The 16,729-nt window shown below is 40.0% G+C and overlaps 1 protein-coding gene across 5 annotated transcripts in view; it reads left to right on the plus strand.

Annotated features, from left to right (window-relative positions):
* The window catches only part of Tmem63 (transmembrane protein 63), a 249,443-nt gene that overhangs the window by 100,737 nt on the left and 131,977 nt on the right, over nucleotides 1-16,729 (plus strand). For all 5 annotated transcript variants that reach the window (XR_011393591.1, XM_070097342.1, XM_070097339.1 and 2 more), the window contains 2 exons: nucleotides 3,806-4,065; nucleotides 13,434-13,584. Coding sequence is in view for 4 of the 5 variants with exons in the window: in XM_070097342.1 (XP_069953443.1) it covers nucleotides 3,806-4,065; nucleotides 13,434-13,584 (411 nt within the window). In the remaining variant the exon portion in view is untranslated. The remainder of the gene's footprint in view (nucleotides 1-3,805; nucleotides 4,066-13,433; nucleotides 13,585-16,729) is intronic.

Genomic DNA, 16,729 nt, shown 5'->3' on the forward strand with positions numbered 1-16,729 from the left:
AGAAACTTTACATAATGTTTTAATCTGTCCAGGATCATTATCAGATCACAGCTGATGATGGAGATAGAGGGAATGCCACTGTGTTTGGATTAATGTCTTGTTTTATTAGCTAAGTTGAAGGCTGTGATTATGGGGATTTACAAACATGAAATGAAATCAAGGAAGATATTGGTAGTTTAGAAGTGGAAATGAAAGAAAGATGATAGTCACTTAAATTGAGAGAGTTGTCATCAAATAGCAATGGTTTACACACAAGATTAGCCTTGTGTGCAGATGAAGCATGCAGTATGGTACTTCCTTCAGGCCTTGTATCACAAAGTCATAACCAACCCTTACCTTCTCCGTCCCCCTTCACTCCATGGATGCACATGTGCTTGCACATACATGGACACCCCATTACATGCAAGGTCATCAAGATTGGGGAAGGAGCTAGAAGACCAGAAAGTGGGTATAGACTAGGGAGACAGAGGCTTCAGACTTCATTCAAAGTGAAAGACCTAGGGGTGAGCAAAGTGCTCAATATATTGCCAGTGTCTCACACCAGCCAAATACACCTACCATCCGACTTACGACCTGTTCGACTTACGACCACTCAACTTACGACCGTGTTTTTTATGCCAAATTTCTTGGAAATAAACAACTATTTGTGTTGTACGCAGTGTTTATCCTAAACCTTACAGTATAAAATACAGTACTAACAGCATAAAAAGTAAAGTAAAACATGAAATACCAAAATAAAACAATAAAATAAAGTCATTACAAAAATGTTTTGTTGATATTCAGTAGTAAAGTTCGACTTACGACCATTTTGACTTACGACCGATTTCTCGGAACCAAACTCGGTCGTAAGTCGGATGGTAGGTGTAACTTCAAGAAACTCAAGAAAGCATCATTCTGTCCCTTTATATAGCATATGTTAGGCCCATCTTGCAGTACGAAGCATCAATATGGAACCTGCACTAGAGAAAGCATGTTAGGAAACTGAAAAAAGTGTAGAAGTCTGCAACAAAGTTTGTTGCTTGTCTAAGGAGCATGAGCTTCGATGAGAGGTTGACGGAATGGGACATAATAACATTGGAGGAGAGAAGAACCAGGGAAGCTGTAACAACATATAAAGTACTTAAAGAAATTGATAAGGTAGACAGGGATAGGCTGTTTCAGAGGTGAGGAAAGGGAACTCGGGGACTCCATTAGATGTTAGTCTGAGATGAGCCACAGGGTGACCCGACAAAGAAACACTTTTACCATAATTTGCTCCACTGTCTTGCCAGAGGTGTGCAGACAATATAGTTCAGATGCCCCCCCAAACTGCATGTATTCCCACCCCTGGTATACTCACTATGCTTATTCCCCTATTTTCTTTTGCACTCTTTTTGCCCCCCTTCCCTTTATACAAAGGAACTATGCATGCTCTCTGCCAGTCCCTAGGTACCTTCCCCTCTTTCATACATTTATTGAACAAAAGTACTAACCACTCCAAAACTATATCCCCACCTGCTTTTAACCCTTTGACTGTTTCAGTTGTATATATACATCTTACGAGCCACTGTATTTGACGTATATACACGTACTCAAAAATTCTAACAGCTTCAAATCAAGCAGGAGAAAGCTGGTAGGCCCACATGTGAGAGAATGGGTCTGTGTGGTCAGAGTGCACCGTTTAAAAAAAATTCTGCAGCACGCAGTGCATAGTGAGAAAAAAAAAACTGACCGTGTTTCTGGATTAAAACGCCGACTTTGTGGTCTATTTTCGTATAGTATTTATGGTTGTATTTTCGTTTTCTTGGTCTCATTTGATAGAATGGAAAAATATAGAAATAGAGGTGATTTTGATTGGTTTTACTATGAAAAGAACCTTCAAATGGAGCTCAAAGTAGGCGAAATGTTTGATTTTTGCCGATGTTCAAAAGTAAACAAATGATGTCATTGTCCAATAAATGTCCAACTAGCCATTCTTATATGCAGTCATGAATGGGTTGACATTATTTATCCAATTATTACAATATTGCAGTAGTCTGCATAACAATAAATCTTCAATTTTTTGTTTGAATAAAAATTCAAAATGGAAAGCAAGAGTAATATCAGAGGGGCCTGGAGACGTGACTGATGAACAAAGAAAATGTTATTTTAGAGCCAGGAATGTCTGCGTTGTTCATTCTGGACCCTATTTTGAAATTGTCATATTTTTTTAATTTTCGTGAAATTTGCCAAATTGCCAAGTTCTGACCACGTTATTGGGTAGTTGAAATCGGTAAATGGGCAGTTTCTTGTACTCAGTTGATAGAACAAATAGAGTTATAAAGAAAGAGCTATGAGTTTGGTCGACTGGAACAGTGGAATTAGCCGAATATAGGGCTGAAAGTGGGCGAAATCACCGATTCGTAAATATTGCTGAGGTCGCTAACTTCGCGAGAGCATAATTCCGTAAGTTTGCCATCAAATTTCATTCTTTTGGTGTCATTACCATCGGGAAAAGATTCTCCATCATTTCATAAGATTTTTTTTTTTTTTTTTTTTTTTTTTTTTGACACCAGGAGACACCTCAGGATTTGGGGTTGCGACAGTCAAAGGGTTAACATTTGTCACGATCCTATCAGTCCTAGCTGCCTTATTCCCTTTCATTTTACCCACTGCCTCATGCTCCTCCCCCACTCAATCTGGCTCTTCCTCACTCCTGAAGGATGCTGTACCCCTCTGGCCAATGCATGAAATCACAGCCTCCCTGTCTTCAACATTTAACAGCTCCTCAAAATAGTCTTACCATCTTCCCAATACCTCCATGTCTCCATCTAATAACTCCCCTCTTCTGTTTTTAACCATGTGTTCCCTAATCTTTTTCAACCTGTTTCTCACTCCAGGTTTCATTATGGAACAGGTGTATGTTCCATTATGGAACCTTCACATGAAAAAGCATGTTAAAAAAAAAATGCAGAAGTCTGCAACTAGCCATGTTCCAAAGCTAAGGGGTATAAGCTTTGTGGAGAGAGAAACAAAATTGAATCTAGCAACATCAGAAAACAGAAGAACCAGGGTAGACAACATTTGTCTGGAAGAATTTGCAAGATAGACAGGGATAGGCTGTTGGTGAGTCAAGAAACAGGTACTCAGGATGAAGTATTTTTTCAGTGTCTAGAGTGATCAGGAAATGAAATGATCTCAGTGAAATGGTGGAGGCAAGCTCCACATATAGTTTTAAGAATATGTATAATAGAGCCCATAAGGCTAGGAGAGTGTGTCTCTGGCATGTGGCAAGTTGAAAGGCAGGGCCCGAAGCTGACTTGACTCGTGTATCTACAAATAGGCGAATGCAAATAAGTGAGTACTCTCAAACACACTCATTCTCTTTTCCCTCCTCCTACTCCTCCTCCCCTTCCCCTTCCCCTTCCCCATCCCCTACCCCATTCCTTTCCCTTACCTCTTCCCTTTCTCTTACCCTTCCCTTACCCTTTCTCCACCTCTTCTCTTTTCCTTCACTACCAACTACCCCTTCTTTCTATCCCTTTCCCCTTCCTTGCCCTTCTTCTTCTTGGTCCCCCTCCTCCTCCTCTCCTTCCCCTATCCCTCCTCACCTTCCCCTCTCCCCTATCCCTCCTCACCTTCCCCTCTCCCCTATCCCTCCTCACCTTCCCCTTCCTCATCCCCTACTTCCCTTCCCTTTACCTCATCCCCATCCCCTACTCCCCTTCCCTTTACCCTTCCCACTAACCCCATTCAACAACTCCTCCTGTCATCTTGTTCTTTGTTATCATTTATGATTTAATGTAAAAGTATACTTTAGAATGTTAACCTGATTTTTATTACTTAGGTGGATGCTATTGAGTATTATACTGAGGAAGAAGCACGCTTGGCCAACCATGTTGAAAATGAGAAGATTAAGGCTTTGCAGCAACCTACGGGAGTGGCATATGTGACTTTTGACACAATTGAAAATGCAAAGAAAGTAATGCGGGATCACAAGAACAAGTGTGATTGTTTGAGAGTTACCCCAGTTTCTTCAGTTTCTGCTGAATTAAAACCCCATAACTGGATCATCCGAGTTGCACCAGCCCCTGAAGATATCTACTGGTAAGACTGGGAAGTTTTCATTTCATTTATGTATTTAGAAAAAGCATATGATAGAGTGGATAGGGGAGCAATGTGGCAGATGCTGCAAGTGTATGGAATAGGTAGTAAGTTACTAAATGCTGTAAAGAGTTTTTATGAGGATAATGAGGCTCAGATTAGGGTGTGTAGGAGAGAGGGAGATTACTTTCCAGTAAAAGTAGGTCTTAGACAGAGATGTGTAATGTCACCATGGTTGTTTAACCCTTTCAGGGTCGAGAGGCCCTCTCCTAAACTCGTTCTCAGGGTCGAAAATTTTTTGAGAAAAAAAAAATTTCTTACGAAATGATAAAGAATCTTTTTTTGATCATAATGACACCAAAAGTCTGAAATTCGATGGAAAACTTAGGGAATTGTGCTCTTGCAAAGTTAACGGTCTCGATGTTGACGCATTGGCGATTTTGCCCACTTTGAGCCCTGTTTTTGGCCAATTTCAGTGTACTAGTCGACAAAAATCATATCTATTTCGGTAGAACTCCATTTTTTCTATCAAATGAGTACAAGAAACCACCCATTTACCAATTTCAAATATCCAGTAAAGTGGTCAGAAATTGGCAATTTTGCCAATTTCACAAGAATTTCAGAAGATGCTAATTTCCAAATAGGGTCCAGAATAAGCAAGACAGACATTCCTGGCACTAAAATAACATTTTCTCTCTTCATTAGTCATGTCCCCAGGCTCCTCTTAAATCTCTTTTGCTTTCCACTTTGAATTTTTATTCTCACAAAAAATAGAAGATTTACTGTTAGCAGACTACTGCATTAGTGTAGAAATGGTGTAGAAATGTTATAAATAATATCAGCGCACTTGTGAAAGAATATTAGACTCACCAGTTGACGTGTATTGGACGCTTGGCATGATTTGCTTGCTTTTGAAATTTGGTAAAAATCGAACATTTCTGCTACTTTGAGCTGAATTTCAAGGTACTTTTCATTATGAAACCAGTCAATATCATCTCAATTTCTGTAATATGTCTTCCATTCTATAAAATGAGATCAGGAAAACTAGAATACACCCATAAATACCATACGAAAATACAGTGCAAAGTCGGTGTTTTAAACCAAAAACACGGTCGGAGTTTTTTTTTTTCTCATGCACTGTGTACTGTAGGATTTTTTTTTATACTGTGCACACTGACCACATAGACCCATTCTGTCATATGTAGACCTACCAGCTTTCTCTCACTAGATTTGAAGGTTCTAGAATTTAGGCATTTTGGTACGTCAATAACTGGTGCGTAAGCTGTACTAGTATGTCGGAAACCCTGAAAGGGTTAACATATGTATAGATGGGGTTGTGAAAGAAGTAAGTGCTAGGGTGTTGGGGAGAGGGGTGGGATTAAATTATGGGGAATAATATGCAAAATGGGAGTTGACACAGTTACTTTTAACCGATGATATTGTGCTTTTGGGAGGTTCTAAAGAAAAGTTGCAAAGGTGAACAAGTTTGGGAGGGTGTGTAAATGAAGAAAGTTGAAAGTGAGAATAGATAAGTAAGGTGGTGAGGGTATCAAGTGATTTAGATAAAGAAAAATTGGATATCACATTGGAGGGAGGGAGTAAGGAAGAAGTGAATGTGTTCAGATATTTGGGAGTTGACTTTTCAGCGGATGGATTTATGAAGGATGAGGTTAACCATAGAATTTATGGAGAAAACATGAGTAGTGCATTGAGGTATCTGTGGAGACAGAAAAAACTATCCATGGAAGCAAAGAAGGGAATGAGCGAGATTATAGTGGTACCAACACTTTTATATGGGTGTGAAGCATGGGTTGTAAATGCTGCAGCTAGGAGTAGGCTAGAGGCAGTGGAGATGTCATGTCTAAGGGCAATGTGTGATGTAAATATTATGCAGAGACTTCATAGTGTGGAAATTAGGTGGTAGTGTGAAGTAATTAAAAGTATTAGTCAGAGGGCTGAAGAAGGAGTTTTCACGTGGTTTCGTCATTTAGAAAGCATGGAACAAAGTAGAATGGCTTGGAGAGCATATAAATTTGTAGGGGCAGGAAGGTAGGATAGGGGTTGTCCTCGAAAAGTTTGGAGGGAAGGGAGTAAACAAGGTTTTGTGGGTGAGGGGCTTGAACTTCCAGCAAGTGTGTGTGAGCATGTTAGATAGGAGTGAATGGAGACGAATGGTTTTTGGGACCTGATGAACTGTCAGAGCGTGAGCAGGGTAATATTTTGTGAAGGGATTCAGGGAAACTGGTTAGCCAAACTTGAGTCCTAGTAATGGGAAGCACAGTGCCTGCACTTTATAGGAGGGGTTTTGGATATTGGCGGTTTGGAGGGACATCTAAATTGTCATTTCCGAGCACCTCTGTAAAGACAGTGATTATGTTTGAGTGATGGTGATGTATTGAATGATGAAAGTTTTTTCTTTCTTTTTAGGTCAACCTGCATGGTAGTGTAGATAGTGCTAGGATGTAGAGAAGTTAAAAATTACCGAATATGACAATAAAAACTAGAATATATATGAATATATATGGAGAAAAAGAGAGAGGTTAAGAGAGTGGTGAAGCAATGTAAAAAAGAGAGCAAATGAGAGAGTGGGTGAGATGTTATCAACAAATTTTGTTGAAAATAAGAAAAAGTTTTGGAGTGAGATTAACAAGTTAAGAAAGCCTAGAGAACAAATGGATTTGTCAGTTAAAAATAGGAGAGGAGAGTTATTAAATGGAGAGTTAGAGGTATTGGGAAGATGGAGGGAATATTTTGAGGAATTGTTAAATGTTGATGAAGATAGGGAAGCTGTGATTTCGTGTATAGGACAAGGAGGAATAACATCTTGTAGGAGTGAGGAAGAGCCAGTTGTGAGTGTGGGGGAATTTCGTGAGGCAGTAGGTAAAATGAAAGGGGGTAAGGCAGCCGGGATTGATGGGATAAAGATAGAAATGTTAAAAGCAGGTGGGGATATAGTTTTGGAGTGGTTGGTGCAATTATTTAATAAATGTATGGAAGAGGGTAAGGTACCTAGGGATTGGCAGAGAGCATGCATAGTTCCTTTGTATAAAGGCAAAGGGGATAAAAGAGAGTGCAAAAATTATAGGGGGATAAGTCTGCTGAGTATACCTGGTAAAGTGTATGGTAGAGTTATTATTGAAAGAATTAAGAGTAAGACGGAGAATAGGATAGCAGATGAACAAGGAGGCTTTAGGAAAGGTAGGGGGTGTGTGGACCAGGTGTTTACAGTGAAACATATAAGTGAACAGTATTTAGATAAGGCTAAAGAGGTCTTTGTGGCATTTATGGATTTGGAAAAGGCGTATGACAGGGCGGATAGGGGGGCAATGTGGCAGATGTTGCAAGTGTATGGTGTAGGAGGTAGGTTACTGAAAGCAGTGAAGAGTTTTTACGAGGATAGTGAGGCTCAAGTTAGAGTATGTAGGAAAGAGGGAAATTATTTCCCAGTAAAAGTAGGCCTTAGACAAGGATGTGTGATGTCACCGTGGTTGTTTAATATATTTAATATATTTAAGTAAATGCGAGGGTCTTGGCAAGAGGCGTGGAGTTAAAAGATAAAGAATCACACGCAAAGTGGGAGTTGTCACAGCTGCTCTTTGCTGATGACACTGTGCTCTTGGGAGATTCTGAAGAGAAGTTGCAGAGATTGGTGGATGAATTTGGTAGGGTGTGCAAAAGAAGAAAATTGAAGGTGAATACAGGAAAGAGTAAGGTTATGAGGATAGCAAAAAGATTAGGTGATGAAAGATTGAATATCAGATTGGAGGGAGAGAGTATGGAGGAGGTGAATGTATTCAGATATTTGGGAGTGGACGTGTCAGCGGATGGGTCTATGAAAGATGAGGTGAATCATAGAATTGATGAGGGGAAAAGAGTGAGTGGTGCACTTAGGAGTCTGTGGAGACAAAGAACTTTGTCCTTGGAGGCAAAGAGGGGAATGTATGAGAGTATAGTTTTACCAACGCTCTTATATGGGTGTGAAGCATGGGTGATGAATGTTGCAGCGAGGAGAAGGCTGGAGGCAGTGGAGATGTCATGTCTGAGGGCAATGTGTGGTGTGAATGTAATGCAGAGAATTCGTAGTTTGGAAGTTAGGAGGAGGTGCGGGATTACCAAAACTGTTGTCCAGAGGGCTGAGGAAGGGTTGTTGAGGTGGTTCGGACATGTAGAGAGAAGGGAGCGAAACAGAATGACTTCAAGAGTGTATCAGTCTGTAGTGGAAGGAAGGCGGGGTAGGGGTCGGCCTAGGAAAGGTTGGAGAGAGGGGGTAAAGGAGGTTTTGTGTGCGAGGGGCTTGGACTTCCAGCAGGCATGCGTGAGCGTGTTTGATAGGAGTGAATGGAGACAAATGGTTTTTAATACTTGACGTGCTGTTGGAGTGTGAGCAAAGTAACATTTATGAAGGGGTTCAGGGAAACCGGCAGGCCGGACTTGAGTCCTGGAGATGGGAAGTACAGTGCCTGCACTCTGAAGGAGGGGTGTTAATGTTGCAGTTTAAAGACTGTAGTGTAAATCACCCTTCTGGCAAGACAGTGATGGAGTGAATGATGGTGAAAGTTTTTCTTTTTCGGGCCACCCTGCCTTGGTGGGAATCGGCCAGTGTGATAATAAAAAAAAAAAAATAAAGTTAAAATATTAGAGTAATTGTTACTAGATGATTGATACATACTGGTAAATCTTAAACTTGTGGAAGGCCATCTGTCAGAACTGAATGAATGGCTGACTATCAGGGCTTGGTGAATGGCTGACTGCTGTCGTGTATAGCTCAGCATTTATTTTCATTTTATCACAGTGCATTTCACAGAATATTATTAAACTGTGTTTCTGTCAACTCAGGACAGATTGGTGTATTCTGATTTTCACATCTCATTTCTTTCCTTAATTAGGATTGCTACTCCTTCTTTGCTTCACATTGCAACCTTCCTCCAGGCATTTAAGTACAGTGGAACCTCAAATTTCGAATGTATCGCTTATCGAACTCTTCGGAAATCGACCGCATATTTCGAACCAACTTTGTCCCTATTATCGAACTCGCCCCTATTTTTGAACCGCCGGGTACTGGACCTGTCCACCTTCTTGGAAGATTAAGGAGATTTGCGCCAAGTGAAATGATGTCCGAATGTTTGTGGAGAAGTACCACCATGAGCAAGCTGAAACAAGCCATCTTTGCAACAAGTTCAGTGACAAAACCATGTCCCATTATAGGGAAATCTTAAAGAGGCGCCAGAAACAGAAGACTGTGGATAATTATTTTGTGAGACAGGGGTCCAGTGACTCTCAAGCTGGTCCTCGTGGCATTAAAAGACAGAGAAGGGAAGTAACCCCAGAGAATGCTTTAATACCTAAAGTCCTTATGGAGGGGGATTCCCCTTCCAAACACTAACCTATCTTCCAGATGCTGTCACCAATCTTCAATAAAGGTGAGTAAAAATGTTATTTTATATGTTTATTTAAATATATTAATACATAATTGTACACAATATTTGTTGTGTGTATGTAAAACTATAATTAATCTCTATAAAATATATTTTTTTTGTGAATGTTTTTGGGTTTCTGGATCGGATTAATTGTATTTCCATTATTTCTTATGGGAAATATTGCTTCGCTTTTCAAAATTTTCGAATTTAGAACTAGCTCCTGGAACGGATTAAGTTCGAAATTTGAGGTTCCACTGTAAATTCTTCACGTGTGGTTTTGTAGCTCATTTCTAAAATAGGTTAGATTTTCAATCCATAAAAAAATAATTATAACACATTAGAAAAACTATAAATATAAGATAAAAGGCATAAAAAAGTTTGTGCATGAACAGGAAATGAGCATCTATTGTGCTCATCCAGAAAAAATCATTCATAATTCAACTGTTCAAGGTGCCTTCAACAGTCACCCATTTGAGTGTTTTTACAGCAATGACATGATGTCTGTGGTTAAGATGATGAACTTCTCACTGGCCAGTAACTTCATATTAATTGATACCTCCTGATAGTACTTCATCTACTGTTATAGATATTTTAGTTTCTGTAATTGCTGTTATGTCCAGATTGCTGTATTTAACTTTTTTTTTTTTTGTTTTTTTTTTTTTAGACCTGCCAATTATACTTGGTAGGAGGTTTGGAATTTCAATTTTTGTTTGGTTGAATCAGGGTTAGTGGATGGGGTTTGGATTGAGAGAAATGGATTGTTACAACTTTATACTGTACCAACAAATTGTGGTTGATAGAAACATACGAGCAACATTTTGATCAGACCTGAAAAAGTTTGATTTGCAAGCAGTGTTATCTTAAATCAAGTTTCCAGTTGTCGCTTGTGTGTTTTTCTCAAGTACAGCAACATACATATTGTGGGCTTAATGTTGTGTAGCCTGTCTGAGTATCATAGTTAGTACCATCTACATATTTTATATAGACGATCCCTTGCTAGGCCTAGGGGCTAGCATGTGACGTCACGTGATGTCACATGTCAGCGTCAGACACTCTGCCCCTCTCTTAGTTCCAGTATAGGCATAGGCGAGACAGGTAGGCTGGGCTATACTCCCCTCACAACTCTGCTAATATAAGTGAATACAACCCAACAAGTGTGTTTATCTCCGACCATCACATCTCCACGGAACCCTCCCAACATTAAGACTCTGAATAGACAAGCATGGTTGCACCACTCATTTCTTTCTGACATAATCCATCCTTTCCCTTTTCTAAAAACTACAGTTTTACACTCTTGGTATCCAGCCTCTTATGATTTAGGGTGAGAGTGAAAGAGAAGCGCTTTGTTTAGTGGTTGTCTATAATTTTTAAGTGACTTTTTATAATTAAGTGAAGTATTTCCATTTTTAACCCTTAAACTGTCCAAACATAGATCTATGTTCACTTGCGTGGCACTCCAAATATTTTGAAATATAAAAAAAATTGTTTTTTGTTTTTAAATTAAAGAGGGCAATTTTTCTGTGATATAAGACCAAAAAAAATTTTTTTTAGGACCAGTACTTACCGAGATATAAGAACACAAAGTTCGCTCTGGATGCATGTAGGATTGCAGATGAGCAAGGAGGTTTCAGAGTGGGTAGGGGATGTGTAGATCAAGTGTTTACATTGAAGCATATATGTGAACAGTATTTTAGATAAAGGTAGGGAAGTTTTTATTGCATTTATGGATTTAGAAAAGGCATGTGATAGAGTGGATAGAGGAGCAATGTTGCAGATGTTGCAAGTATATGGAATAGGTGGTAAGTTACTAAATGCTGTAAAGAGTTTTTATGAGGATAGTGAGGCTCAGGCTAGGGTGTGTAGAAGAGAGGGAGACTACTTCCTGGTAAAAGTAGGTCTTAGACAGGGATGTGTAATGTCACCATGGTTGTTTAATATATTTATAGATGGGGTTGTAAAAGAAGTAAATGCTAGGGTGTTTGGGAGAGGGGTGGGATTAAATTATGGGGAAACAAATACAAAATGGGAATTGAGACAGTTGCTTTTTGCTGATGATACTGTGCTTATGGGAGATTCTAAAGAAAAATTGCAAAGGTTAGTGGATGAGTTTGGGAGTGTGTGTAAAGGTAGAAAGTTGAAAGTGAACATAGAAAAGAGTAAGGTGATGAGGGTATCAAATGATTTAGATAAAGAAAAATTGGATATCAAATTGGGGAGGAGTATGGAAGAAGTGAATGTTTTCCGATACATGTACTTGGGAGTTGACGTGTCAGCGGATGGATTTGTGAAGGATGAGGTTAATCATAGAATTGATGAGGGAAAAAAGGTGAGTGGTGCATTGAGGTATATGTGGAGACAAAAAACGTTATCTATGGAGGCAAAGAAGGGAATGTATGAAAGTATAGTAGTACCAATACTCTTATATGGGTGTGAAGCTTGGGTTGTGAATGCAGCAGCGAGGAGGAGGTTGGAGGCAGTGGAGATGTCCTGTCTAAGGGCAATGTGTGGTGTAAATATTATGCAGAAATTCGGAGTGTGGAAATTAGGAGAAGGTGTGGAGTTAATAAAAGTATTAGTCAGAGGGCTGAAGAGGGGTTGTTGAGGTGGTTTGGTCATTTAGTGAGAATGGATCAAAGTAGAATGACATGGAGTGCGTATAAATCTGTCAGAGAAGGAAGGCGGGGTAGGGGTCATCCTCGAAAAGGTTGGAAAGAAGGGGTAAGGGAGGTTTTGTGGGCGAGGGGCTTGGACTTCCAGCAGGCGTGCATGAACGTGTTAGATAGGAGTGAATGGAAACGAATGGTATTTTGGAAATGACAATCTGTTGGAGTGTGAGCAGGGTAATATTTAGTGAAGGGATTCAGGGAAACTGGTTATTTTTATATTGCCGGACTTGAGTCCTGGAAATGGGAAGTACAATGCCTGCACTCTGAAGGAGAGGGTTTGGGATATTAGCAGTTTGGTGAGAGATGTTGTGTATCTTTATACGTATATGCTTCTATACTGTTGTGTTCTGAGCACCTCTGCAAAAACAGTGATTATGTGTGAGTGAGGTGAAAGTGTTGAATGATGATGAAAGTATTTTCTTTTTGGGGATTTTCTTTCTTTTTGGGTCACCCTGCCTCGGTGGGATATGTCTGACTTGTTAAAAAAAAAAAAATCTACAAACACTGTATAGCACTTGGCCTGGAATTTTTGGGTTATCCTAGGTAATTTACATTATGTATAATAACTGTATTTATGAGTACATGTGAGAGACAGAGATATAGACAGATACAGATACACAGTGGTAGATAGAGATATAGATATAGACAGATACAGACAGAGACAGCCAAAGCCAGCCAGCCAGCCAGCCGAATACATAAGAACGTAAGAAAGAAGGAACACTGCAGCAGGCCTACCGGTTTATGCAAGGCAGGTCCATGTCACCCCCCCAGCTTAGACCAATGACCCACCTAGTCAGGTCACATCCACTGAAAGAAGGAGCACAAGCTAGTCAGGTCCAACTCTCACCCACCCACACACACTCATGCATTTATCTAACCTATTTTTACTTTCCTCTTAAAATGTGAGCGTTAATATGACATGACATCAATGAATCACTGGTGGTTGCCGCGTTATTTGCTCTAGCTTGCGCTCAACTGAACTGGTGCTCCCACAAGGTATCAAGTGGTTCCTGATTTTTTCGTAGTGTGCACACTTAGTGCACAGAGCCGTTCTTTCACGTCTTGGCGAATCAGACCCATTGTGCCAAATTTGAAGGAATGAAAAATAAAACGTTGATCTACGTTCGGAGCCCGCCACACGTGAACGTGGATCTACCTGTGGACAGTTTAAAGGTTAAACAGTTAGAATTAATAATCTCAGCAGCATTATCATTGTAATGTAACCATTATATGTTGAAGGTGATTTAATGCACTAGATCTTCACTGAATGTTCATTTATTTTTTCCAGGGCAAACCTTTCAGTGACAAATCGCCATTGGTGGCTGAAAGCAATTATTCTTAATATCATGCTGTTTGTGGTGCTCTTTTTTCTTACAACACCTGCTGTTATCATCAATGGTCTGGATATTATTCTTCTCTCAGAGAAAATCCACAGCATGGTAAGATATTGTAAGAATGCTTTGTCAATTAATTCTTTAGCATAACTGGTTTTACTGTGGCTATTAAAACCGAGAACCTTGTGACTACATATCTTACGTGCCATGGAGTTTGTTTCATAAAAGATTGGCATTAGTAAAATTCTTCTTCTTTCAACAAACCAGCCATATCCCACAGAGGCAGGGTGACCCCCAAAAAAAGAAAAAAGTTTTTCTTTTTTAAATTTAGTAATGTATACAAGAGAAGGGTTTACTAGCCCCTTGCACCCGGTATGTTAGTTGCCACTTATGACACTCGTAGGTTACGGAGGAAGAATTCTTTTCCACTTCCCCTTGGAGATAAGAGGAAATAAAGAAGAGAAGAACTATTAAAAAATAGAAGAAAAACCAGGTGGGCATGTATATGTGTGTGTGTACATGCATGTGTAGTGTGATCTAAGTGTAAGTAGAAGTAGCAAGATACAGTGGACCGTCGACCAACGATGGCATCGATTAACAATAAATCTGACTAGCGATACATTTTAACGCAAAAATTTTGCCTCGACTAGCGCTTAAAAACCCGACCAGCGCTATTCGTTCCGTACCATACGCGTCCACTTTGGCCTGAGCGCGCCTCACTTGTCCCTTTGGTGCCAGTGTTTACAAGCCAGCCAGCCACCGCGGTTGCTTCCAAACATACAACTGGAACATTTCACATTATCACAGCCTTTTTAGTGATTGCACCTGCAAAATAAGTCACCATGGGCCCCAAGAAAGCTTCTAGTGCCAACCCTACAGCAAATAGGGTGAGAATTACTATGGAGATGAAGAAAGACAGAATGTAGAATTGCGGATGAGCAAGGAGGCTTCAGAGTGGGTAGGGGATGTGTAGATCAAGTGTTTACATTGAAGCATATATGTGAACAGTATTTAGGTAAAGGTAGGGAAGTTTTTATTGCATTTATGGATTTAGAAAAGGCATATGATAGAGTGGATAGAGGAGCAATGTGGCAGATGTTGCAAGTATATGGAATAGGTGGTAAGTTACTAAATGCTGTAAAGAGCTTTTATGAGGATAGTGAGGCTCAGGTTAGGGTATGTAGAAGAGAGGGAGAATACTTCCCGGTAAAAGTAGGTCTTAGACAGGGATGTGTAATGTCACCATGATTGTTTAATATATTTATAGATGGGGTTGTAAAAGAAGTAAATGCTAGGGTGTTTGGGAGAGAGGTGGGATTAAATTATGGGGAATCAAATTCAGAATGGGAATTGACACAGTTACTTTTTGCTGATGATACTGTGCTTATGGGAGATTCTAAAGAAAAATTGCAAAGGTTAGTGGATGAGTTTGAGAATGTGTGTAAAGGTAGAAAGTTGAAAGTGAACATAGAAAAGAGTAAGGTGATGAGGGTATCAAATGATTTAGATAAAGAAAAATTGGATATCAAATTGGGGAGGAGGAGTATGGAAGAAGTGAATGTTTTCAGATACTTGGGAGTTGAAGTGTCGGCGGATGGATTTATGAAGGATGAGGTTAATCATAGAATTGATGAGGGAAAAAAGGTGAGTGGTGCGTTGAGGTATATGTGGAGTCAAAAAACGTTATCTATGGAGGCAAAGAAGGGAATGTATGAAAGTATAGTAGTACCAACACTCTTATATGGATGTGAAGCTTGGGTGGTAAATGCAGCAGTGAGGAGACGGTTGGAGGCAGTGGAGATGTCCTGTCTAAGGGCAATGTGTGGTGTAAATATTATGCAGAAAATTCGGAGTGTGGAAATTAGGAGAAGGTGTGGAGTTAATAAAAACATTAGTCAGAGGGCAGAAGAGGGGTTGTTGAGGTGGTTTGGTCATTTAGAGAGAATGGATCAAAGTAGAATGACATGGAAAGCATATAAATCTATAGGGGAAGGAAAGAGGGGTAGGGGTCGTCCTCGAAAGGGTTGGAAAGAGGGGGTAAAGGAGGTTTTGTAGGCGAGGGGCTTGGACTTCCAGCAAGCGTGCATGAGCGTGTTAGATAGGAGTGAATGGAGACGAATGATACTTGGGACCTGACGATCTGTTGGAGTGTGAGCAGGGTAATATTTAGTGAAGGGATTCAGGGAAACCGGTTATTTTCATATAGTCAGACTTGAGTCCTGGAAATGGGAAGTACAATGCCTGCACTTTAAAGGAGGGGTTTGGGATATTGGCAGTTTGGAGGGATATGTTGTGTATCTTTATACGTATATGCTTCTAAGCTGTTGTATTCTGAGCACCTCTGCAAAAGCAGTGTTAATGTGTGAGTGTGGTGAAAGTGTTGAATGATGATGAAAGTATTTTCTTTTTGGGGATTTTCTTTTTTTTTTTTGGGTCACCCTGCCTCGGTGGGAGACGACCGACTTATTGAAAAAAAAAAAAAATGAAGAAAGAGATCATTGATAAATATGAAAGTGGAGTGCATATCTCTGAGCTGGTCAGGTTGTATAATAAACCCCAATCAACCATCGCTACTATTGTGGGCAAGAAAACGGCAATCAAGGAAGCTGTTCTTGCCAAAGGTGCAACTATGTTTTCGAAACTGAGATCGCAAGTGATAGAAGATGTTGAGAGACTTTTATTGGTGTGGATAAACGAGAAACAGATAGCAGGAGACAGCATCTCTCAAGCGATCATATGTGAAAAGGCTAGGAAGTTGCATGACGATTTAATTAGAAAAATGCCAGCAACTAGTGATGTGAGTCAATTTAAGGCCAGTGAAGATTGGTTTGAGAGATTTAAGAAGCGTAGTGGCATTCATAGTGTGATATGGCTTGGTGAGGCTGCCAGTTCGGACCACAAATTGGCTGAAAAATATGTGCAGGACTTCAAGGAGTACATAGTGAAGGACTGAAACCTGAACAAGTGTTTAATTGTGACGAAACAGGCCTGTTTTCGAAGAAAATGCCAAGCAGGACGTACATTACTCAGGAGGAAAAGGCACTCCCAGGACATAAGCCTATGAAAGACAGGCTTACTCTGTCGATGTGTGCCAATGCTAGTGGTGATTGCAAAGTGAAGCCTTTATTGGTGTATCACTCTGAAACTCCCAGTGTTCAGGAAAAACGTCCTCAAGGCTAATTTGTGTGGGCTGTGGAGGGCAAACAGTAAGGCATGGGTCACTAGGGACTTTTTCTATGACTGGTTACAT

The sequence above is a fragment of the Cherax quadricarinatus genome, chromosome 57 (assembly GCF_038502225.1).
Source record: "Cherax quadricarinatus isolate ZL_2023a chromosome 57, ASM3850222v1, whole genome shotgun sequence".
NCBI lineage: Eukaryota > Metazoa > Arthropoda > Malacostraca > Decapoda > Parastacidae > Cherax > Cherax quadricarinatus.